The sequence below is a fragment of the Elephantulus edwardii genome, unplaced genomic scaffold (genome assembly GCF_000299155.1).
Source record: "Elephantulus edwardii isolate Elephantulus edwardi_28Jun2011 unplaced genomic scaffold, EleEdw1.0 scaffold00360, whole genome shotgun sequence".
Classification (NCBI taxonomy): Eukaryota; Metazoa; Chordata; class Mammalia; order Macroscelidea; family Macroscelididae; genus Elephantulus; species Elephantulus edwardii.
Genome location: NW_006400110.1, coordinates 580134 through 605705, shown reverse-complemented (window position 1 = coordinate 605705; position 25572 = coordinate 580134). Strand labels below are relative to the sequence as shown.

The window sequence follows — 25572 nt, the reverse complement described above, 5'->3', positions numbered from 1 at the left end:
AGTTATGGGTCCTGAGGCCTTAAGGTGTGAAAAACGCAAACTTTAGAAAGGGTCTTCCAAAGATGAGGAACAGTAGGAACAGCGGCCTTGAATAAGGAACAGTCGGAAAAAAGGCCTTGAAAAAGTGAGTTTGGTTGATTGAAGCAGCTCACTAAAACACAATGAAGCATTAACATGATGCGAGGAGGATACACTTAGCCGCTTGAAGAGTTCTGTTTCTTAAGGAAGACTGAAAGGACGATTACACTAGACAAAAAAATAATCTGCATTGGCAGTGAGAAGTAGAGAGATTATTTTCTTCTTAGGAGAGAAATGACAATTGTGACTGGTTAAGAAGGAAATGGATTACTATTACACAAAAGAACCAATTAAAGAAACTGAGATAGTGACTACACTTATTCAGATAAAAGACACTGACAGAGGAATAAATTTCAAGTCGCTGGACAGGGGAGAAAATAATGAACTGTTTGGATGTATCAGTTGATACACTAACCTTAATTACACAGTTTCATTTTAAAGATATAAATTTGGGCATGGTAATTAACTACATCTTCCAGATCAAGCACACATACAATGACCCCAAGGTTAGGTACTGGAGGAAGAACTAGAAATGGATTGAGAATGGGACAACCAGAGGATAAGATGCCAAAAACACAATGTTGTCAAGGAAAAATAAGTTATTTCAAGGAATCATCAAGCCTATCAAATACACAGAGCAAGGGGGAAAAGACCAAAATCACAGCAAAAACCAAACCAAACCAAACCCAACAGGTATGGGAAAAAAAAGTAAAGATTGGTGGCCTTAATAAGAGCAATTTTAGAAGAGTTGTTGGGACATATGAAGTGGTGATCAATAATAAGTGCCAAGTATGTTCAGGTACTACAGATGAGCAGTAGGGCTGCTTCTTAGGTATATAACCTTCACTCACATCATGAAGGTCATGGCTAAACATGGATCATATTAACTGGAACAGAAACCACAAATAAATGAGGTTATAGACCAACAGCATGAGGAAGTCTTCCTAGCCCCTTTTCTCCTCTAGTAGTTATGCAGTTGGAAAAGACAAAAATTGATGGAATGAGAAGTTAATGGCAAGTTCTTGAGGTGAATGAATGTAAAAATCTAGAAGATGGGATTGCTTTTGACTAAGTCAAAGAGGGATTTGGTGATGGAAAGTTTTAAGTTTCTATCAAATGTCTGTATTTTTAAAGCAAATGCAGTAAAAAGGTCATCAGATAAGGGAAGCAGGAAAGAAGAGAGAAAATTTGTCCTGTGAAGAAACAAGCTGCAAAGACCTATATAAAAATTGTTAGGCATTGCTAAGTATTTGGAAATGCTAACTCTGCCTGGTGCACAATTTTCTTTCATTTCCAGGAGTGAATGAAAGGGAGCCAGATCTGAGGATATTTGCAATGGAGGATATGTAATAACGGAAACTATTCTCTCAAGTGGGTAAATAAAAGCTGGAGTGAAACTGACCTATATTTTGGAAGTTGGTAGCATGAACTGCGATGAAGTAGACTTACCTTTCAGTGTACGACGTCTTGAAAGGGTGAGTTGGAATGAAAGAGCACGTGGTTGGAGACAAGGAATCTGAACTCAAGACTGGGAGGTGACACATTTTGACACTTTTAACAGCATGGCGACTGGGAATAAAATAAGCTATCACTGTCCCCTTTTTCTAAAGATAACAAGTAACAAATGCAAGAAATAAAAATGCCTTCATAAAGAGGTCTGTGAAACATAAAATGGTCTCAGGCCTCCTTGATGAGATGACATTTAAGGTGAGAATGATGCAGTCTAGCACTGAAGAAGAAAGGAATGAACATTCCAGATAGGAGAGGATGTGTGAAGGCCTTAAGCTGAGGACAAAAGCTTATTGTGTGCCTAGGGATGAAGAAACTGAAGGCACAATACAAAGGTCATTAGGGGCTACTGTGAAGGGAGAGACTGGATTTTAGTTGAAGTACATTTAGCCAATGCTCCGTTTGTCTGTTTTTAATAATTTAACAAATAAAGGTGGGGAAGCAAACAACTTAAGTGAATGACTTGATCAAAATAATTGCTGGTACTCATACTGGTGTACACGATATCAAGCATAGTACACATGGTGGTTTAGGTCAACGTTTTCCAAACTGTACTGCTCAAAATGCCAATCAGTGGGATACCTAAGTGTTAATTAGATAAATAAACCAGATCAAAAAAAGTCTTCAAAGTCAATTAAATCTGGAAAATTAACTTTAGTTAAAATGGTTCTCTATAATTCGACTTCCAAGAGTTTGATATGCAAATATACACAGAATTCTTTAAGAGGGAGCTAGAGTTTGTTGTAATTTCTTTAATCACAGAATGTAACTTCTATCTAGTTCCCTGCAATAAAAGTTTTCAAAAACCCTTCCTTAGATTACTCTACTTTTAACACCTCTCTTGTCCACTGGCTTGCTTTTGATCTCCATCAACTCATCCTCCTTCTGGCTTCCATCATTACCTGAATCATTTCAAGGCTTCCTTCTCATCCAACTCATCTGTTCTCTACACAGTGGTAATTTTATTTCCAACATAGTAAAATACTAAATATGAGATATGAAACCTCCATAATGTGTTCTTTTTGGTTTCATTTCCCTCTCTCATCAAAGGGGCCACTTGCAATGCTGAAAATGCACTGTTCTTTGGCCAGAATTCATTCTTTTATGATCATCGATTAGCCTGTCAAGACTCAGCCATCTTTCCTAAGTCCTTCCTCTGCTGCCCTCCCCCCACAAACTCTTTGCTCTTTTTCCCCATAATAGTCATATGCCTCTATCCTAATGCCTAAGGTGCCACAGTGGTTCAATGATTAAGAGCTTAGCTGCTAACCAAAAGGGAGGCTATGTGAACAGACCAGCTGCTTCTGGGGGGAAAGGCCTGACACCTGCTGCCTTCAAGACTAGAGCCCAGCAAACCAATGTGGCAGTTCTGTTCTTTCTCACAGGATCACAGTAAGTCGGAATTGATCTGATAGTACATAATGATCTTAATACCTATAAAAGTCATGTTTTCCTGAAGACCAACATTAGCATAGTTAAGTCTCCAGTCTTAAAAAAAACCCATAATTTAACTATGCGCAATTTAACACTGCTGAAAATGTCCCGACACTGTTGTTCTACTTCATGTACAAGGATGCACTTTGAATAACACAGTTCTGATCTGTAACATTACAATTAAGTTTAAAAGGGAGTACGGGGAATCTATCTTTACTGAGGAAGTCAAGCAAGTTCAAGCTGATGGAAGTCTCCCAACGTAACAGGCTAAGGAAATGTAAACCATGCAAATCACTGTTTTTATATAAATAGGCATTATATGCCATATAAAATTTTACAACTTGCTATCCTATAAATGAACTTATTTTATACCATAATTTTTCTGTTCCATGTTCAAGTCCACTTTTCCACAAACACTTTTAGTATAAAGCTCCCAGAATAGAAAAACATTTACTTAATGTTGGCAAACTGCTTCCTCTCAAACATCGGAGAACCATTACAGAAATGGCTACTGGCCAAACTGCTGAAGCGAGTAAGCAAAAGAGGAGTTCTTACACCATACCACTTTCATTTAATGAAGGTTTATCACTTTCATTCATTAGGAACAAATGTGCAGCATTACCTGGCCCTTTTGCCAAATGCCTAGATGTAAGGGCTAAGTCAGCTTCCAAGAAAACTATATGAAAACATTCAGTTGTTAACATAAATTTAATATTACTATTATTAATTTAGGGGAAAAAAAACCATGGATTAACCACCCATAAAAACAACTTTTATTTTAATAAATAACAGTGGGCTTACCAAGGGACAGGAATTTTAATGTGTCAAGTCTTATGCATATTGGTAATAAACCTTTAAGGAAATGAAACCAATTAGGAAGTACAACCAATTAGACCCTAAATATAAAACTATTTTAATAATAAAACATAAAAAGATTTTCCAAAAGAAAATAATTCACTCCTTGGCCATGCTTATTTATTCAGAGTACTAGTAATTTCAATTAATGGTAAGTGCTTCATTTTTCCTGAAATTATGATGTTGCACAGGGAATATACACAATTTCAGATCATCACATTATCTTCAATACCACAAGCTAATAGTATTGTGAATTCAAATTTTATAACAAACACAAAGTAAAAAACCAATTCTACTATAGTATTTATGGCAAACAGAAACAAAAGTTGATCTTGAAAGAGTATTTTCCTTTTGCTTCTAGTACTGATTTTCATTGGACTTTAAATGAAGGTCATAAACTCTCTACTTTTAGCTGTGAATCCACAGTATAAATATGGTGAATAAAGCTAAATTGTAAGAGCTAACTATATACTGAATAACCAAAATAATCCATTGTACAACTAATACTGCTCTTGAAGACCAATCTAATGAAAAAAGTATCATTAGATATGGTGGAAAAATACAGACAAATCTGTATAATCTAACATCTATAACAATAAAATCAAAACATCCAACTTCCTTATAGAAAGTGTTTTATCTTTGTAATTAGAAATGCTAAGGACTCTTGCATTTTATAAACACAAGATGGGCTCACTTTGATGATACGAATATTAAGATTTATAAAAATGTTTAAAAAAATCTTTCCACAAAAGTTTATACAGTTTAAAGCTATACACCAATCTATAAATTTCAAAAAAAGGGGCAGGGGGGAGGGGGGACCAAACCCAAAACCTTTTTAAGATCACATGTATAAACAAGAAATGAAATGTGATTTTATTTAAGGCAATACTGGGCTACTTCACAAATCACCACCTCAAATATTTACACTGCTCCACACTACTAGTTTCTATCACATCACAAAGAATTTTTTTAAATATCAAATGTTTAAAATCTTTAATGTAATAAATTCTTTATTCACATTTCCATTATGTTTCATGGAATCATAGCAACTGTATCCAATTAAAAGCAATGAAAAAAACAAAAAAAACCCACCCCAAACCAAAAAATCTTGTATGTATAGGAAATTGCTTAAAGCATCTGCCTTAATTTAACATGACTACCACCTAAAAATTTTGAACGGTAAATTTACAAAGCAGAGTGAGGTGTAAATACAACAATGTGCCTTGTCTGTGAAAAGTAATCTTAAGAGCATTTTGCAAATAAATGCACGTTAAAAAACAAAAGGACTATAGCAGTTTCTAGTTTTAGTTCAAAAAGTTCTTAATTTAAAACAAGATTTGATCACTTAGTTAAAAACTTGGTCAGTTAAAAATTAAAATTCCAAATATAAATGTGTCATTTAATAGTTTAGACTTATAGACTGCTGGTGGCAGCAGATGATTTACAATAATAAATATATACAAAAAAAGGTATCTACAAAGAGGACTGTTATACATGAGCAGTGACCCGTGAAACACACCATTCACACAGAAAATTCAGTTTAGGTCATGGAAAGGGTAACTGGTTGGTAGAAATATGAGGTTCAGCTCATCTATTTACAAAACAGAAGTACTGCTTCTGTCCCTCCAGTCCCATAGGGATAAAAACAAAAAGTTTTACATGACAAATGTCATGGCGGTTAGTTTGTATTTTTCTTCTCTTCTTCCTTTTTTCTTGGCTAGGTTAATTGGTAACAACAACAACAACAAAAGAAAACAAAATTCACAATTCTAGCATGCTTAATGGCTTCCTATTTAAAATAAAACCATTAATAATGTATTTATAGTAAGTACATAAGTTCTCAGTCCTGCCCTCTCCCCATGGCTTTACCTATGCTGACTTCTTTCATAAGAGACTTATCTTGACGTAATTCAAGTTTTTTCAGACTAACAGTAGGTTTCATTTCCTGAAGCTGCTTTAAGACGAGCTCAGTGCAATCTTTAAAAGTCTTGTCTAAAACAATTTTTACATTTTTACTGCACTGAAGTTGTGATGGATTGGCAAACTGTACAAAAGTTTCACTGTCTTTACAAGAACATACACGATTCCCACCAGTCACAGCAGTCTTGTTTGTATTTCTTCTTGAATTTGAATGAGCTCCTTTTTTAGCTCCACTGTTAGGATGGTCTTTGTCTGTATTTTTCTTCTGCTTTACAGCAGACTCCTCCAGGAACTTGAGAAATGATACCTCAAATCCCATAGGTTTAAAGGAGCTCCAGTCGAAGGAGGCAGGGTGATCCTCAGTGGTCTGAATGGCAACAGCAGTTTCTTCTTCTTTTTGTGGACTACTTAACTCAACAGCCAACGTGGCTTCAGGTTTTTCAGTTTTTCTCTTCTTATTTTGTGAGACATTTTTTTCTTTATTAATTCTTTTCAAATTATTTCCTTTTGGTTTTTCTGATTGGCAGGGGTTATTTTCCTGAATATCATTACTTTCAATTGAAGGAGGATTATTAGCCTGGGCCTCTGTATTGGTGGTGTCTTCATTTATTAGTTTTGTGATAAATAACTCTGTTAGTTCATCCATTTCATCTTTTTCATTTTTTTTTACTTCCCTCTGTGGAACCAAAGGTGCTTCTGAGTTGTCATTGTTCTCTGATACACAGGTGTCAGGCTCTTTCACATCACTTTTATTAACGTCTTGCTCAGGGCACGTTTCCTTAACTTGTGAGTTGCAACACTGTTTGAAGACAATAAGAAGATTGCGGTGCTGTGATGTAAATGCCTTGGATAGCTTATGGCACTTATAATGTCTAATGATATTGCTTTCACTTGTAACAACTGATGAACATCCCTTTATCATGCATGGATACTGGGTGAGAAACCTGCTTGTACACTCCGATAAGGCATCATTTCTAGCCTTTATAGAATATACGTGCTTTCCACGTTTCAAAGAATAAGGCTTATTTTCTTCAACTTGCACAATTTTTGTGTTCTTGTTTTCTAAATGATTTTTTTTCTTTCGTTTTGTCTTAGGTATTTTAGTTCCTTCCTTCCTGGATCTGCTGTCTTTTGTTCGATGTTTGGGTTTTGTTTTTTCTTGGTTTGCCTTGCTTGATATATTTTCCTGACCTGGGGTTAATCTTCTAGGTCGAATCAAATGAGCTTTATGTTTGTCATTATGTTTATTAAAAATGTGTCGGAGGAGATTAGATCGAGTTGCATAAATACGGTCACAACCTTCACAATCACATTTATATATGCCATCCTCATCTCCTTTACTTCCTCTTAACCCAATTCCATGGTCAGCCTCAAGATGGAAAATATAGTTCAAGTAGGTACTAAAGCTAGATTTGCACTCTAACTGGTCACATGGAAATTTCCCAACATCCACAGTGGTTGCCATATTTTCAATTTCTTCAGGAGTCATCTCATGAAGTTTTATGTAATGTTGTATCAGGCCAGTAATTGCTTGGAAAATTCTAGAACAGTCACTAACCTGACATCGAAATTCTTTCACAGCTTGTTTAGTTTCACCTTCCTCACTTTCTTTACCAGCCTCACTTTCTTCTTCAATCTCTGCAGAAAATGCAGAGAGGTCCGATTTGTGAACAGCCTGGTAATGAAGAATCAAGTTTTGCTGTATTGTAAAGGCAGCAAAGCAACCCTGGTGAACACACCGATAAGGTCTGTAGGGACTGTATCTTGTTGGTATCTCAAGGGTTTGGGTTACTGGCTTCTTGTTTTGTTTCTCTTCCTTTTCTTTTTTATGCCTCCTAATTTTCCGTCCTTTGGTTTGTGTATTTGTTGGGGAATTTTTATTATGTTGTTCTGGACTAACTGCAATTGCTTGTGAAGAACTTTCTGTATTTTCAGGACTTTTTTTTTCTGTAAGTTCTATTTCTGGGGTCACTGTTAGATTAGTTATGTCATTTTCCTTCACCGTTTCCTGTTCTAAAGCAGGCTGGGATTCCTTTTTATTTTCTTCTGTCATAACTAGCTGGTTTTTTACTTGAACAACATTTGACGCTGGCAAATTTTCATTCTGAGATTTTCTTCCATAAGGCCTTTTTATTTTTAACTTTACCATTTCTTCTGTTGTAAAATGATGTACCAATTGACAGTGTGCCCGGAGATTAGAATTTCTTGTAAATGTTTTTGTACATGTAGGTACCACACATTTAAATGGAGCAAATTTCAACTGATTCTTCTTAATCTCAAGAATCATCTCTGGAGTATACTGATGGATTTTACCATAGTGCTTAAACAGTGCATCTTTTGTCATAGCACTATAGTTACAGCCTTGGTTTTGACACACAAAGGGTTTATTAACCTTGTCACTAAACTGAACACTATTCACAATTTCAGAAACTGGCTGAACCACTAAGGTATCTGGAGTTGATTTAACAGGTGTGGGAGACAGAGTCACTGATGTATTGATTAGTACACACTGGGACACTGGAGTGGAGAGGTCATTTTCTAATTTTAATTTCTGTAACCCTTCTAAGATTTCTTGTATTTGATCCCCTTTATTTAATACTTCTGACTGAGGAATATTACTTTTTGTTGTCATGATTCCTATACAGGAAGCAAATGGAGAAGAATCAGGTAATTTGCTATTCTGTACAGTGTTTACTGAAGGAAGTTGAATGTTGTAACTTATTTGTGCATTCTGTAATGTTTCACCAACACCTTGAGTTTCATTTTTCACCTCAAGTATTTGAGAATTCATAGCCGTTTTAATAATTTCAAGAGTCTTTTCAAAGTTTTGCATAACATTGTCTTCAGAAATCTGCAAATCAGAATTTATCGATGTTGTACATGAATTTAAAGTCATCATTTGGGAATCACCATTTTCTGTTTTTAATGGTAAAGGTGCTAACACTGTATGAGACTCAAGGTTAGTTTTGAAGCTTTCTTTTACATCAGTCAAAAATAACTGATTGTCAACATTACTTAGCTTCTGTGTTAGATTTCCCACCAACCCCTGAGGTTCACAAGTTGGAACTGCATTTGCATGAAGGCTAGTAGTTGATATCTCAACATTCTTTGCTACGAGTTCCACTGCTGTTAAGTCATCTGATACCAAGTTCTGGGATGTATTAGGTGCTATTAATGGAGGAACAGCTTTCTTTCTTTTCTTAGAAGAACTGTTTCCTTTTTTATTTAATTGACTAGACTTTGAATTCTGAGGACCACTTATAACTGAAACACGTGGACTATTATTGGTAAAATTATGTGATGACTCACCAGCACTAGGGAATGAACCAGAGCACAAGCCATTTTCCACAGTCTTCAGTAGTAAATCATTTGCTGGAAAGACTGGCAAAGTGCTGCACTCATCCACGGAGGAAGTTTTGGAGTCTGGTGTCCTACTCTGGTTTGTAAGCAGGGCATTTGGATGGCATACACTCTGTAACAGAGGGGGCACATTTGAATTTGGCATGACCACTGCATTGACTTGTGCTGTCTCAGACACACCACTTGATGGAACAACTGGAGTAAGCATTTCTGCACTCTCAAATGTACTAGGAATGCCAGCAGTTTCCAAGGCCTGTTTAATAATTTCACTTCCTTCTTGGCTAATGGTGGTATTAAAATTAGTCACGCTAGTACGAGGAAATGTATTTGGTAAAAACCTTGGTGCACGATTTTCAAGAACCTGCAAAAATGATGGGTCTTTGAAACATGCTTCTGGGCTAAAGGTAGACTGTTGTGGCTGCTGCAAATTTACTGCATTTGTGGAGAGAATCATGCTGGCAAGAAGAGAAGGAGGTCCATTCGTCTGTAGAAGTTCCTGGGCAATTTCCGCTCCATCCAGTGGCTTACAATAAGATCTCTTAGACAAGTGTCCACCTAGTGATCTAGGATTAGTAAAAGCCCTGTAACACCTGCTACAGATAAATTTTCCATCTCTGATAATTGCAGGCCACTTAGCTCTTTTGTTTTGCTTGGGTTTTCTTTCCTTCCCATTTGGACCACATCCACGGTCTTTTTTAGCTTTTTCAGATGCAGATTGTTGGGCACTACTGCTGCTGAGGTCATTTGCAACATTCACTTGTGAAGAGAAAACTGCATTTTCACCATTGTTCCCCTTCAGGAAGGTGGAATTAGTGTTCCCTTCAATCTGTGAAGAAAAACTATTTGTATTGTTTTCTAGCTGGGAAAATATAGAATTAGTCCCACTATCTGCTGGTGAAGGGAAGAGAGACATGGAACTACTTTCTGCAGGTAAAGGCATAAAAGGATCTGAGCCACTGTCAATATTCAAGGGCAAAACAGTTTTGGTTAGATCTTCCATTTGTGCTGCCAAGGGAGTACCTGGTAAATTTTCCATCTGGGAACACAATATACTACTTGGTTCATTTTTGTCCTGAGAAGGTATATTTGGATTTATGACATTTTCCATTGAGGGCAACAGTGAAGCAGTTACATTTGCTGGAAAAATAGAAGAGGAGACAGGCTGTAACGGGGCTGAACAAGTAGGAATCCCACTGGCTTTGGTCTGTGGTGTAAAAAAAGTATTATTTGAGCTGCTCACTGGTGATGGCAAAAAATAAACAAACTTTCCATTATTTGGTGTATTTAGGTTATTAGATTTTTGACTTTTTTTACTTTTGCGCTGCATTTTAAATGCAGCATACTGCTCAGGGTGTGCTGTTTTCATATGTTTCCCAATGCTCTGTGAAGAATTATAAGCTCGAGTACATCCCTCAACCTGGCAACTGAATTTCTGAACTGGAGCTTTAGGAGGCACTGACGGGGTGTCTATAGAGCCACTGAGATCAGCCTGTGGTGGAACAAATGTGATACTTTCTAATGTCTTCAGAGGTAAACTGTAAAGGTTGGATGATGTTTTCACATTTCCTTCACATTCAAGCTTGGAAGTTGGTAAATTGTTTTGAAATCCTGACTGATTTTGCACAGCAAAGGTCATTAGACTATTCACTTGTCTTTCTAAGTTATGTGGGGTAGAGTCATCCATTTTGAGAGTTTCGGAATTAACTAAAGAATTCTGAGTAATTTGAGTTTGGCTAAAGCAATCCTGTTCTTTCCTCTCTTGGAAACCTGAATGACATAAATCAGTACAAGTGCTTTCAACTGGTGTATGCAAACTTGTGAGCAGTGATTCACCAGTGCCTCCTACATCTGAGTTTTCTTGTTTTTCAAAGTTATCCTCAACCTCCTGATTGAGAGACACTTTGATGGACACAGCTACTTCACTGGCCTGAAGCAGGGGGATGGTAGTAGGATTTTCCAAATCATTTGACAATGATCCATCAGGTTCCCTCAGCAAAGAGTCAGAAACCTGATCCTGTTCAGGGTTGTCTGATTCGGCTTTGTTTTTATCCCAACTCTTAGTTTTGTCATCTGGTGAGCTGTTTTCAGTGTTATTTTCTGATGGAAGCATAGCATGCTCCTTCTCAGTGTTTCCATCTGTGTTCTGGTTTCCTTTGTAAGGCTGAATGGAATCATCAGATGAATGAAGTTGGTCTTCAGGTGGCAGTGCTTTCTCAGGAGGAGCACTGTGCTCATCCAAGTGCTTTTCTAGTTCACTCTGAGAACGATAAACTTTACCACACTCTGTGAACTTACATGTATAGGTGTTATAATGTTGTGCTTCATGATCATACAGCAAATAAGCTTCTGAGAAAATCCTGCCACATTTAGGAAACATACATTTTGCTCGAAACACCTGATGCTCCTTTCTGTGGGTTAGGAGCTCTGCGTAACTGTTAAAGCCAGCCTTACATTTCATCTGTATACAGATGTATGGCTTACTGCCACAGTGCATTTGTAAATGGTCACTGAGATGAGTCACACTTACAAAATGCCGCCTACAGTACTGACAAATAACTTTTTTGCTTTGCATTTCAAGAAAGCGCTTGGCATCTTCATTATCCTTATGCCCTTTTACATGAGCAATTAAATTTTTAAAGTACTTAAAGCCCTTTTTACAAAAAGATACAGGGCAGTTAAATTCATTAACAGGTACTGGTTTAGGAACTGGGATCACTTCTGGTTCATAAGATTTATCTTTGTCATCATTTTCATCATCTGAACCATCATTGTCATTAAATACTATGAAATCTGTTGAATAGAGACTATTCTTTTTAATAGGCCTCTGATCCTGCTTGATTACAGCATTATTGACAGTCTTCTGATTCTCATTGGTAGCTGTGATCTTAGGAGGCCTACCCAATCTTCTTAATGGTTTCATAGCTGCTAGTCTTTCTTTACTAGATTGTTTAACGTGCAATGTGACATGAGGAACAAAAGATTCTTTTGAATTAAAGTTCTTTGCACATATGGGACAACTGTAAACCCCGTCTTTGTAATGTTTCTGAGCATGTCGTACTATTCTGTGGCCAAGGAACTCTTTATCACATAGTACACAGTACTGCATGTAGGCTTGCCAATTTCTAAACCTAGCAGATATAAATCCACGCTCCCTTAACTGTTTTATTTCTTTTTTCTTCTGCTTCTCATCACAAAGGTCAGAATTAGCACCAATTCCACCAGAAAGTCCATTTAGAGAAGTTTCTTTAATCTCGTCTTGGTAGTCTATTACCTTTTCATACACTTCACTGTCATTTAACTCGTCTATTGAAGACACAATGGATGCTTCTTCTCCCATTAATGCAAGGCATTGTCGTTTTAAGGTTTTCCAATCCCAAAATTCTGGATCAAAGGGCCACTGAGTTTTCAATACAAGTAAGAGCTCACAGCGTAGAGAATTTGGTATTGGAAGATTCTCTTCGTCGTATTTCTGGTCTGGTTGGTTGTACAGCATTTCCACAGCATAATAAGCATCTACTGTAGGCTCAATAAGAAATTCACTCAGTTGACAGGCACGTTTAACCTCCAGATCATCAGGCAACAAGCATGAAATGGTCTTGCAAATAGATATTTTCACTTCAGTATTTTCTGTGGATTCCAAGCGAAGAGCTTTTACACATAGCTCTATACAGGTGGCAAGTCCAGCCCCTTCAGTCTGTGGGGAAAAAAAACAAAACAAAAAACCAGAAAAAGGTAGTAACATAAGTCCTACTACACAAAAGAAGTGAATTTAGTAATTTTATAATAATTTTAAAATCTAGGTTTGCTTTACCCAGCATATGAAAAGGTGATTTTTTTCCTAAAGCACAGTAGCTTTGTCTTCTGTGTGTGCACGAGCATGCAAACTTGTTTAATGTGTACAATAAAAGGCACAGAAATGCAGAAAATGCACAGCAACTGTAAGATCAGAGCTATGAAATTAGTTCATAGCTGAGCAAACTTACAAGTTATTTCTTTGACTTTTCATATGCCACTTAATAAAATAAAGGGTCAAAATAGCATTTACATGAAATGAAATTGTTGAATGCGAAAATTATGTGTATAAGGTACCTAGACTATGTTAGAATAACTAATCTCCTGCCATCAAGTTGGAACTGACTTGCTAACTGACTCCAGGTTTTCAAAGGTTGTAAAACACGTGCAAGAAGATGGCCCATCGTTTTCCCTCTGAGTGGCTAGTGGTTTTGAACTCCCTGCCTCTGGGTTAGCAGCACAACTCTTTAACCACTAGGCAACCGGCGCTCCCTTTTTCAGAAGTGCCTAATTTACAGAAATGCCTAATTTATAAGAAATGGTCTGTAAGGAGTCAGTATCTGTATTACGAATCTCATAATCTAAGTTTCCATTTGATATCATTTTAAAACTCTCTTAATCAAAATGCAAAATCAACAATGTCCTCATATTTCTTAACTTCTTAGTAATGAAAGATTCTACTCTTAACAAATTATATTATCCAATCGCCCAAAATGTGGATTCTACTGGTCTCATAAAACTGAAGATCGAATCACCTATCCCATATGGCTAGACTAGCACAAGAATCAGAAAGGCGACAAAAGTACAGTTAACACCACAAAAATATAAAGGTAAACAACCCAACTGAAAAATGGGCACAGGATATGAACAGACACTTTGACAGAGAAGACATTCAGATGGCAAACAAACAAAATCTGGTGAGCTCTGGTGGCCTAGTGGTAAGAAGACGCACTGCAAACCTGGAGGTGTGCAGTTCGAATTCACCAGATGATTTGCTGGAGAAGGAGGGACAATCTCCTCCTGTACCAGTCAGATCTGATTTGACAGTACACACACAAAAATAATAAAATAAAATTAAAAATAAAAAATTTAAAATATTTAATTTAATATTACATTAATGTTTAATATTTTAAACTATTTTTTAACATTTTTTTAAAAAATAGCTCTAAGAGAGATGCAAATCAAAACAACTATATCATCTCACCCCAGTAAGAATAGCAAAATTTAATAGAACAGCAAACAACAGATGCTGGCGAAGTTGTGGAGAAACCACAACCCTTATTCACTGTTGGTGGTTGAAATTTCAAGTCTGGGTAACATATGTCTTAAAGAGTTGTTAAGAAAACCAGTGTTCGAGGCATTTTAAGATGGGCCAAAATAATAATGGCAGTTTTTTAAAAAAATATTTAGTTTTACTGGAATGATACAGAGAAGATTAGCATGGCCCCTGCGCAAGGATGACACGCAAATTCATGAAGCGTTCCATATTTAAAAAAAAAAAGTTTTGAGTGAAAAGTTTCTAAATCACATTGGGGTTTTCCCCCCCATACAATCATTCAGACATTTTGATTTTTAATATTAAATGCTACAGATTAATTCAATTAATTACAAGTCTAACTAACCCTTTCAAATGAATATTCTTTAAATGACACAGCAATCACCTGTCTAACAGCTGTACTGAACAACCTGGAACAATACTGTTCCATAGTCTTGTCAAATACCGTAATGGTTACCCATTATGTACAATGTTTGAATGAGGTTCCAGATTGATTCATGCTGGGAAGCAGGAGTGGCATCCACCAGATGCCTCTGGAAACTCTACAAACTCTTTAAACTTTGTAAATGTACAGAAAAGATGTTGGTTATAGAACAGTCTTTTGTGCAAAGCTTATTCTGAGTCGGATTCAACTTGACAACTTAACCGGTGCTAAATGAGACTAGTGCTGTTATATCTGAGGGAACACTCTTCTACTTTGTACATGACTCTTTGTCAATGTGCAGTATGAAGTAACCTAGGTATGCTGTGATGTCAGCATGAACCTTGTGCCATTGGGGTATCAAATATCACAATGGTTTCCCAACGTGGACAGTGTTCGGTGGAGCTCCCAGTTGTATAACAGGTTTGGAAGTAGGAGTGGGATCCACTTCCTAAACCACATGCCTCTAGAGATTCTATGAACTTGGAGAAATGACCATAGTTATTTTGTTCACAGAATCTCTTAAGAGTCATGCTCGACCTGAGAGAAATCAACAACCACCACCACCAACCCCCTAGTGGATATTGTTTTACCTGTCATCCAATAAGTTAGTCTTTTACTAAAGATAATTTATACATTTTAAATTTAGAAATTATTAATTATTCTTACCTCTGAATTAATAACTTTAATCAGGAAGAAAATGTGGTAGACCGTCTTGGTTAACAAAGAAAGCTGACGACACCTCTCTAGATACACTTGTACAGATGGTTCTACCCTTTGTTGTAACTTACTCCAAAAGAGAGTGAGCTCCCTAAAAAAAGAGTTACAGATATATAATAAACAATAAACAGGACCATGCCAGTCCCATCATTACATTTGAATAAAAAAAAAAAACAAAATTAGTTTAACATTTCAATTCTACATAAGGAATTAAGTTTTAATTGAGAAAATAGCTGCAACTTTTCTAAAGAACAAATACAATTAAAATATTTATCATTTTAATTTATTTCAATCACAGAGGAACACTACTTTTAACTAGAAAAGCACCTGATGTTTAAGCAAATCATACAACTAGTAATTCTAAGCCACATCTGCATTTTAAACTAGATAATAAAAAAAGCACAAAACATCAATAACATAATAGCTTCTAAAATCCTTAAAGCCAAGTAATAAAGTGATTAGGTTAATATTTAAAAAAGTGAGGAAACTGAACCCATTTATATAAATTCTCACTCCCTCTGATTAACTCACCAAGCACAGTACATATCTCCTTGTTGCAACTGACGGGATAAAAATGCAGTACATAAAACAAGAGCACTTTTTTCATCACCCTCAGATTCTAAGTTACATATCATTTCTAGTGCATCTTTGCAATCAACTTCTGAAATCTAAAGAAAAAAAGATACAGAAATAGGTCATAAAATGTCATTACATTAGGATATATAGTAGTATACCATTGTTTTTTAAAGTAGAAAGTTAAAGACCATTAGATAACATTTTCATCAGTAAAACTTTATTCACTCATTAATCAGCAGTTCGTAAGTGGTCAATGCTCAGCTAGAGATGGTACTGTAGCTAAAAAAATGCACAATACAATAAAAATTAATACAGTAATTCTAAAATTAATAGTAACACAAGCAAACAAATTCTTTTAAAAAATTTTATATAATTATTTACATGTAAAAGAACTGATAAAGCTAAACACCTCATCCATTACAACAGCTCTATGATACTAAAAATATAAAAGCTATAGTACTTGGATTTATTTTCCTTCTCATCTGGCAATTTAAAAAGCTTTATGACTAAAAGATACAGAAGTCTAGTTTATACAGACTAGTAAAATAAGTGTCTATCTCACTTGAAGAATAAAGCAGAGGATTAGGAAACATTTTATTTAGGTATACCACTTTTATAAATTACACTCACTTCAATTTTATATAAATCTCCATTTTCATTTGCATACAAAAATCACCCCATTTTAGGGCTTGTCAACAGTTATACATTGGTAAGTAAAAGCTAGAAAAAAAAAATCTGTTCCCTATTTTATTGCTTATTTTGATTAAATTGAAATTTACTACCTAAACTGATTGTTACCTCTGATTACAAGCATTTTCCTGTAAGACATGGGATTTGTCAAACATCAAATAATGACAGATCACAGGCAATCTACGTAATAAATAGGTTAATTCCAATATGATAATGTTTAAAGATGAAAAAAAGAAAAAAAAAGAGAAACTGGTACATTAGGATCAAGGTACCACAGAAATGACAAAGGCCTCTCTTGCTGACTTTACATCTCGAGAATTTTTTAGTAAGAGGAAAGAGTATGTGGGTAAGTACAAAATGTGTTTAGGATTTTGATAAGTATCTAGATAAGAATGGGGTGCTCCTTAGGTTGATTTTGGATAATGAGGAAAAAGGTTATATGGCAACATTCAGAGATTACGTTCTATATATTACATGGGATTACTAAACAGGCACACAAGAAGAAAACCAAACACTGGAAATCTGTGCTTAATAGTAATAATGCCTTTAAGGATATATGAAGTCAGTGGCAGAATTAAGACCAAAAGCTAAACTCTGATATTTTCTGGTTCTCCTCTGCCATTTTATTTCTCTGCCTGCCAATTTCAGGTAAAGCTTTATGAGGGAGCCCTGGTGTTGCTGTCTGTAGTAGTGTGTTGCACTGCTAATCACAGAACCCAGGACTTTGGTGGCTTAAACCAAACAGCAGGTCTGCCAGAGAAAAATGGGTAGTCTCTTCCTAATAAACAAAGCTTAATATAAAAGGGACCTATTTTAAAAAAAAAGGGAAAATCACCATATTTATTCTACATTTTTAGTCTATTACAATATTTACCTAGTGTTAAGGAAACCAAACAAAATGGCAAGAATTTGCAGATAATATGGTTCACAGCCAACCCAAAAGCACATGGTTCAAATTCATCAGCTGTTTCACTAGACAAAGATGTGTCAGTCTCTTCCTATGCAATTTACTGCCACTGACAACCTACTAGTGAATTAGCTGTGAACAGGTTCAAACTTGACAGCAAAACAATAGTAACAACAACGATTTAAGTATGCTCTGGTAGCCTAGTCATAAGAACTTGCACTATAGTCCCAAAGGCACACAGTTCAAATCCACCAAGTGCTATGCGGGAGAAAGATTGACAGTCTTGTCTCATGTGATAAGGAGCTTCTAAAAATCTGCTGGCGGGTCAATGCTGGTTATGACTCAATGGCACACATCATCATCATTACGCATTTTATATGTATCATAACTTTACTGCCAAGTAGATATTATCATAAACATTATATACATAATCAACCTGGGACATAGAAAGATGTGCTATTATTTTCCCAAGTAATAATAATTAAGTGATCAAATCATGTCTGATTGCTGTTAAGAATTCATGCTTTCCCCATTTCATATTACCTTTCAATAAAAGTTAAATTTAAACTTAAAAACAATTATCTCTGCATATTCCTGAAGACAAAAGCAAGACAGACAACCTATGAGTTTTTCTTAACTTTTTCAAGTCAATTCTGGCACAAAGTGACTCTACTGTACAGGCCACAACTGCTTCATCAGGATTCTGATATAAATTTTTTATGGAAGTAGACTGTCATATTTTTCTCCCGTTGAACAGATGGTGGATTCAAACTGGTGACTTGGGTTCACACTCAGCCACTTTAATGACTGTGCCACCAGGGCTCTTTGTGGTTGTTTTGTACCACAGAGTCAGAACTAACTCATAGCTGACCCTCCTGAGGGTTTTCAGAGGCAGCTGACCACATGTGCTATTTCTCATTTTTCTTCTATGGAGGGGAGCAGCTGGTGGATTTTAGTTGTGTGCCTTTGGGTTGGCAAGGCAACTCTTTACCTCTAAGTTACCAGAATTTCCTTCTTAATAGCTACTGTTTATTAAGTGCCAGTTTATTCAGAAATAGCATAGCTAATCTTCACAATAAATTGACTGGTAAGATAGTACTTTGTTTCAGAGATAAGGCTAAGTAAGAGATTAGGTTACTTGTTCATGTGGTATAGTATCAAGTAAAAATTGACCCATAGCTGATTCTCCAGTGGGTTTTCAGAGGCAGTTCTTTCTCCAACAGAGAATCTGGTATATTAGAATTGTGTACCTTTGTGCTGATAGCAAAATGCCGTACCACTAAGCCAATGTTGTTATGTACCATCGAGTCCGAACCAACCCATAGCTGACCCTCAAGTGGGTTTTCAGAGGCCGTAAAATGCACTGGAATAGAGTGCCCATCTTTCTCCCATGGAGTAGCTGGTGGATTCAAGATGGCTGGCAGTGCAACTCATTACCACTAGTCTACCAGAGCTCCCTACAAAGCCAACAGTCATGTAATTAATGACACTTAAGATTTCAATCTAAATCTAGCTTCAAAATCTGTGCTCATTCCATCCAGAATTCAATTCAACATTCAAAAGCATATCGAAGCATTTTAGTGCTAAAGTTGGATATTTTCATGCTTCAGCTTTAGTAAACATCTTTATTTCCAGAAAGTCTTATTTATTTTGAGCCAAATAATTTTTGTCGGTGTCTTTCTAAAACCTAAGCCACTGCTGTTAAGTACATTATATATACTCCACCAATATTATTTTAACTTCAGAGTTATTATTTTTTTAAAAATCTATTGGTATGTATGCATGCTCATCTAGAAATATTTATTCATAGACATATACCAATTCACACATTTAGCACTTCAAGGTTTATTTTCTTAATCTGTCACTAGATGGCCCTCTTGAAAAATATGGCATGAAAGAGTCCCTGGGAAAAGACATGCATGCAAAGGAGGAAGGCCAGAGGAAGATACTCAAGACAGAACGACCCAGTGGATGTAACAGCGGGTTATAGCATATAGAGATGGGGAGGATGGTGCAGGATAGGGCGAGACTGAGATGCTTTTTACACGGTCACTAAGAGCTGTAGTTGACTTGAGGGCACCTAACAATACTACCACAAAGAGCAGTAGTGAAATCCCTTTAAACTATATCAACTCAAATCAATGCATTGTCATGGATTTGGAAACGACTCCCAGCTGATCCTCCAGGGGGCTTTGGGGGCTAACAATTGCAGAGGAGTTTGCCCATCTTTCTGCCTTTCTGATGGATCTGAACTATGGAAGAGGTGCTTCCCGTAAGTTAGCAGTGCAGTTCCCTATGGACTATGCCACCACAGCTTCCTAAATTATGCATGGCCAAATGAAATTGCGAAAATGGAAACAGAGGTCAAATATTACCTTAAGTGAACAATAATATTTTTTAATCAATAGGCAGCATGTTGTTGTTAGGTGCCATAGAGCCAATTTCAACTCAAAAGGACCACATGAACAATAGAATGATACCCTGCTTGCTTCTTCACCAGCTACCTTCACAAGTTCCATGTGCTCAAGCCCACTGTTGTAGTCACCATTTCAATCCATCTTGGTAAGGGTCTTCCTCTCCTTTGATGATCCTCCAATATTTCAAGCATGATGTTCTTCTCAAAAACTGGCACTTCCTAACATGTAGATATATTCTACACATAATTTACTTGAGTCAGAACTGTCTCATAGTTGACTGTGTTTCCCAGGCTGTAAATCCCTGGGAAGAGACTGCCTCCAGCTGAGCCAACTGCACCATCAGAGACGTGCAGCCTCTAGGTTAGCAGTTCACCTCCTTACAGACTGTATAGCACAAAAGGTATGTACATAAGGATTACTGATATATCAGGCATCCATTTCTTAATACTTTATAAAATGACCAAAAATGTTAAACACTGAGTTTAGAACTATAAATAAAGTATTTTAAAACAATTAGAATTATGTCTATTAAGTACATACTAAGTTCTCTCCATAAAAAAAAAAACTATTTAAAACTTAAATAATAACATATTGTTGCTGATGTTAGATGGATCTTGGCTGAAAGCAGAGAATACCAGAAGAATGTCTATCTGTGTTTCATTGATTATGCAAAGGCATTTGACTGTGTGGATCATCACAAACTGTGGCTGACTCTGAGAAGAATGGGAATCCTAGAACATTTAATTGTGCTAATGCGAAACCTATAATTGGACCAAGAGGCAGTAGCCAGAACAGAGCAGGGTAACACTGCATGGTTCAGAATTGGGAAGGGTGTGCGCCAGGGATGCATCCTGTCTCCATACCTTTTCAACATGTATGCAGAGCAGATTATCCGAGAGGCTGGGCTCTATGAGGAGAATTGTGGCATCAGGATTGGTGGAAGATCTATTAACAAGCTGCGTTATGCAGATGACACAACCCTGCTTGCTGAAACTGAGGAGGACATCATGCACTTGCTGCGAAGGGTCAAGGACTGCAGCCTTCAGTATGGACTGAGGCTCAATGTCAAGAAGACAAAGATTCTCGCCACTGGACCAATTGGCAGCGTCAGGATGGATGACGAAGAGATTGAGATTGTTTACAGCTTCAGTTTGCTCGGCTCCACAGTCAACACTCTTGGCACCAGCAGTCAGGAAATCAAAAAGCGTATCACGATGGGAAAGTCTGCTGTTAGGGACCTCTCTAAAGTACTCAGGAGCAACGGTGTCTCTCTGGAGACTAAGGTGCGCCTGATACAGGCCATGGTCTTTGCAATCGCTTGTTATGCATCAGAGAGTTGGACAATGACTAGGGAGGAGAGAAGGAGAGTGGATGCTTTTGAGCTGTGGTGCTGGAGAAGAGTACTGAATGTACCATGGACTGCCAGGAAAACAAACAGATTCATCTTGGAGAGGATTAAAACAAGCTACTCCTTGGAGGCAAGGATTCTGGGGCTTCGTCTGACATACTTTGGACATGTTGCCAAGAGGGACGGGTCCTTGGAGAGGGACAACATGCTTGGGAGGGTGGAGGGACGGCGCAGGACGGGAAGACCCTCTATGAGATGGACTGACTCGGTGACTGGGGTAATCAGGATGGGTGTGTCAGGGGCAGTGCGGTTGGCGCAGGATAGAGCAGGGTTTAGGGCTGTTGTGCATAGGGTCGCTATGAGTCGCAAATGACTCGACGGCACATAACAACAACAACAACATAGCTCTTTATGTCAGGTACTAATATAAAACATTCTATCAGTTTGTATAGTATTTACAAAGTACATTTTAAAAATATATTGCTTCTAATCATATTTCAAGAACAGCCTTTTGCTTATCATTCATCTAGAAAATATAATAAGCATCAGTGGTAACTAATAAAAAAGCAAAGAATAAAGCTACTAATTTAAAATTCTCAAACTAGCAAACATTTAAAAGTCTAAAAATACTTAATGCTAATAGAGGGAAGAAGGAAATTTTATATACTGGTTTTGATCCTGTCTTTGAATTTTAAATGTTATATTCTTTAATCCAGCAATTCACCTTCTAAACATTCACTCTCCTCCCATCAAGACGCAAGAATGGATGTATATGTTTATATACACAGTATATATGCCTGTCTCTATTACGTGTTGCAGAACTCTATAGGCCTAGTGGTAAGGAGCTTGTTAGCCCAAAGTCATGCAATCCGAATCCATCAGCTGCTCTGTAAGAAAAAGGAGGGCAACCTTCTCCTATGCAGTTTACAGTTTTGACAACCTACTGGCAGGTCAGCTATGAGCTGGTTCCAACTTAACAGCATTTAACAACGACAGCATTATCTATCTATCTATCTATCTATCTATCTATCTATCTATTCATAAAAAAGCCAGAAAAGTAAATGTCCACCATTCTGACTAAAGATATACAAAACCATACTATAAAATTATGCCACTATGAAAAAATTAGGTTGCTTTATATGTAATAATGAGAAGATAGCTATACTAAGAGGAGGAAAAGGTACTAGAAGTCAGAGGGGATACACACACACACACACACACACACACACACACACATTTAAGCATAGAGCAATCTATGTACAGGCATATACTATAAGGAAGGTTATATACTAATTTTTCAAATTTAATGATAACCCAGTACAACAAGGGACCGTTGGTGCTAATCAACCTGGATGCTAAAGGAAAGCTAAGAGGTCTGAACTCATCAGCTGTTTCATGAAGGAAGACAGAGAAACTGGCCTCCTCCAACACTCAGAGCCTAGGAAATCTCAGAGGGTATTTCTATTCTGTCTGACAGGGCTGGTATGAATCAGAATTGACTAGACAGTAGGTAGTAGAGCGGAAAATGAGGAAATGGTTGTTGGGGAGAGACAAGATAGAGTTTTTCACTTTTTATAGAATTAAGTTTTATTTTTAAAATTAATACAATAGCTACTTTTAGTAACACACCCTGGGTCTAAAGTAAACAGTGCTAACTTTACTTTTACTGCTTATCCCACAAATCCAGGTCAAGCTTATTCCTTTCAGGAAATCTAGATAAAAGACGCATTAGCTTGCCATCTACCAGATTTAGCTGCTGTGTCCATCAAAAACAAGGAGTCTAAGAAGTACAGAGAAAGAGAGAGAGAATGTGCTCAAGTATACAGTGTCTCTGAGAAATTACTCCATGGGGCAAGTGATCTATCTTTTCTTTTTTAGGCATATATAAAATGGTCTTAGTGAGAGCCAATCTTAACTCACTCACTTCATGTAGACACTGATTAATAAGTAGTAAGTCAAGTCTAATCAAAACATAAAAGAGCAATCAAGTATAAACTCCAAGCAAAAAGGGCCTAGTAGTATGGAACATGCAAGTTCACACATACCCTGTCCCATTCGCCATGGGTGATCCGTTTTAGGGATACAGATACATTAAAGGATGCTCTAGAGGCCTAGTGATAAGAAGCTGCACTGCAGTCCCTAAGAAACACAAGTTTTTTTTGTTTTGGGGTTTGGGTTTTTTTAAATGCAACAGATAGATATATATATATATATATGTTTTTTTTTTTACAGCATATTCTTCCCATTTAATTTCCCCCCATTCATTCATCCATTCATTCATTGTTGCACATTTTCCTCCCTGCCCATCCCTCTCCCCAGTCGCTTTTTTTTTTTAAAAAAAAAAAGAGAATTCTTTCATTATTATACAAACAGTCCCCCCAGTCCACTTTGTAAAATGGGACTGATATTGGGGCTGGGGGAAACCTAAGAAAAGAGGCAATAAATAATGTATACTGCATTGAAATAAATGGAGAGAAATGTTGAAAAGGAAGAAATAATTAGGTATTATTTTCATGACAAGATTTCAGAGAAATGTATAGTAAAGGAACACAGTTTTAATCCACCAGCTGCTTTGTAAAAGAAAGATGGGCAATCCTCTAGAGCGATTTGTTGTTGTTGTTGTGTGCTGTTGGTTTGGAAGCAACCCATAGCTTACCATCCAGGGGGTTTTCAGAGGCAATAAATTGCATGGGAGGAGACTGCCCATCCTTCTCAGGCAGGGCAGGTGGTAGTTTCGAACCACACATGCCTGTGGGAATGCAACACTCAGTTATGAGTCAGTGCTGACTGGATGGCACACAACAACACAAAGACCGTAGTGAACACTGCTTAGAAGATGGAAAGTCTTCATTCCAGCTAGTTAGATGGGGAAAAAAAATTATATGACATAAGAGGCATCCAAGGTCTTCACAAATAACTGTCCTAAGAATGTTCCAGAGCAGGACAGGATGATATTCAACTCTGAATAATTAAACTGAAGGGAAACTGAATTAGTATTATAATATGATCATCTAAAAGAGCCAAAAATACAACTTTATAGATTCTACTCAGGGCAACAAATTTAGCCTTCAACGTCAAGTAGAACTTCAAAACTAAACCAACAATCCTGTTTCAATAGCAAATTTCCCAATAAGAGGTCTTCACTCATTAGTGTTCAAGGCTTCAAACCAGTTCCTGAGGTGGTTTTGAAATTCAAGTGGGAAAGACTCAAGGCCAAATTCTGGTTCCTGTGAACTTAATCTAATTTTCTTTAGCTTCTGCTTGAACTTGCATATGAGTAGTTGATGGTCTGTTTCACAATCAGCATCTGGCCTAATATTCACAGCTGATACTGAGCTTCTCCAGTGATTCTTTCTATAGATCTAATAGAGTTGATTTATATGCATAGCATTGGATGAAATCCATGTGTTAGCTTGTACGTATGTTTCTAATAAAAAGTACTTGCAATGAATTAAATCATTGATTGTAGAGAATTCTATCTCCAGCTTAATTTCTGTCACCAAGTCCATGTTTTCCGACTACTGATCTTGGCTGAAAGTAGAGAGTATTAGAGGAATGCCAATCTGTGTTTCATTGACTATGCAAAGGTGTTTGACTGTGTGGAGCACAACAAACTGTGGCTAACTCTGGGAAGCATGGGAATCTCAGAACACTTGATTGTGTATTTCTTTATCTGGGGCTAAAGATAAAATGGTGTAATTAAAAAAAACAAAACAAAAACAATCTCTGTTAGTTAATGACTAGCTTAGGGTCCTAGGTTAGAGCCCATGGCTCTGTTCCATGAGGCCAGAGAGTACTGGAATCACTCTTTCCAGGATCTGCAACTCATAACCATACCCAACAGGCTTTTTTTTTAACCACTTTGAATAGGTTTTTATTATTAAGAAAGGAAATGAATAATACGGCGTTTGCTAGACAAATTTATAATAGTCAGGAAACTTGAAACATAGAGCGCTTAGCTCCTTTGACCATGAAATCTCTTTGGCTGGCCTGACTTCACTGTGGCACAGCCTGGGGTACTCTGTCATTAGAAATGGCTCATCCATTGTCGTTAAAAACTCTCTATGGCTCTACAGCTTGCCCAGTCTTGATTTTGCATTTGTAAACATCGTTCTTCCTCTGAACTTGCTCTTCCCTTTGTCCTCCTAAAGTTTTGTGGAGGAGGTGACCAACTCAATTTTTTTTAAAAAGAATTTTATTTCATTAATTTTAATGAACATTTACAGAGATTTTGGATTTCCATTCATTCACTGTTGCTTTTTCCTCCCT

General features: G+C 36.9%; 1 protein-coding gene across 1 annotated transcript in view; it reads right to left on the bottom strand.

The window, feature by feature from the left end:
* Window positions 1-3771: 3771 nt before the first annotated feature.
* ZNF292 (zinc finger protein 292) overlaps window positions 3772-25572 on the bottom strand; it is a 171052-nt gene continuing 149251 nt past the window's right edge. The window contains exons 6-8 of the mRNA XM_006902027.1: window positions 15897-16033; window positions 15315-15456; window positions 3772-12850 (exon numbers count right to left, since the gene is read on the bottom strand). Coding sequence (XP_006902089.1) covers window positions 5717-12850; window positions 15315-15456; window positions 15897-16033 — 7413 coding nt within the window. The 3' untranslated portion in view covers window positions 3772-5716. The remainder of the gene's footprint in view (window positions 12851-15314; window positions 15457-15896; window positions 16034-25572) is intronic.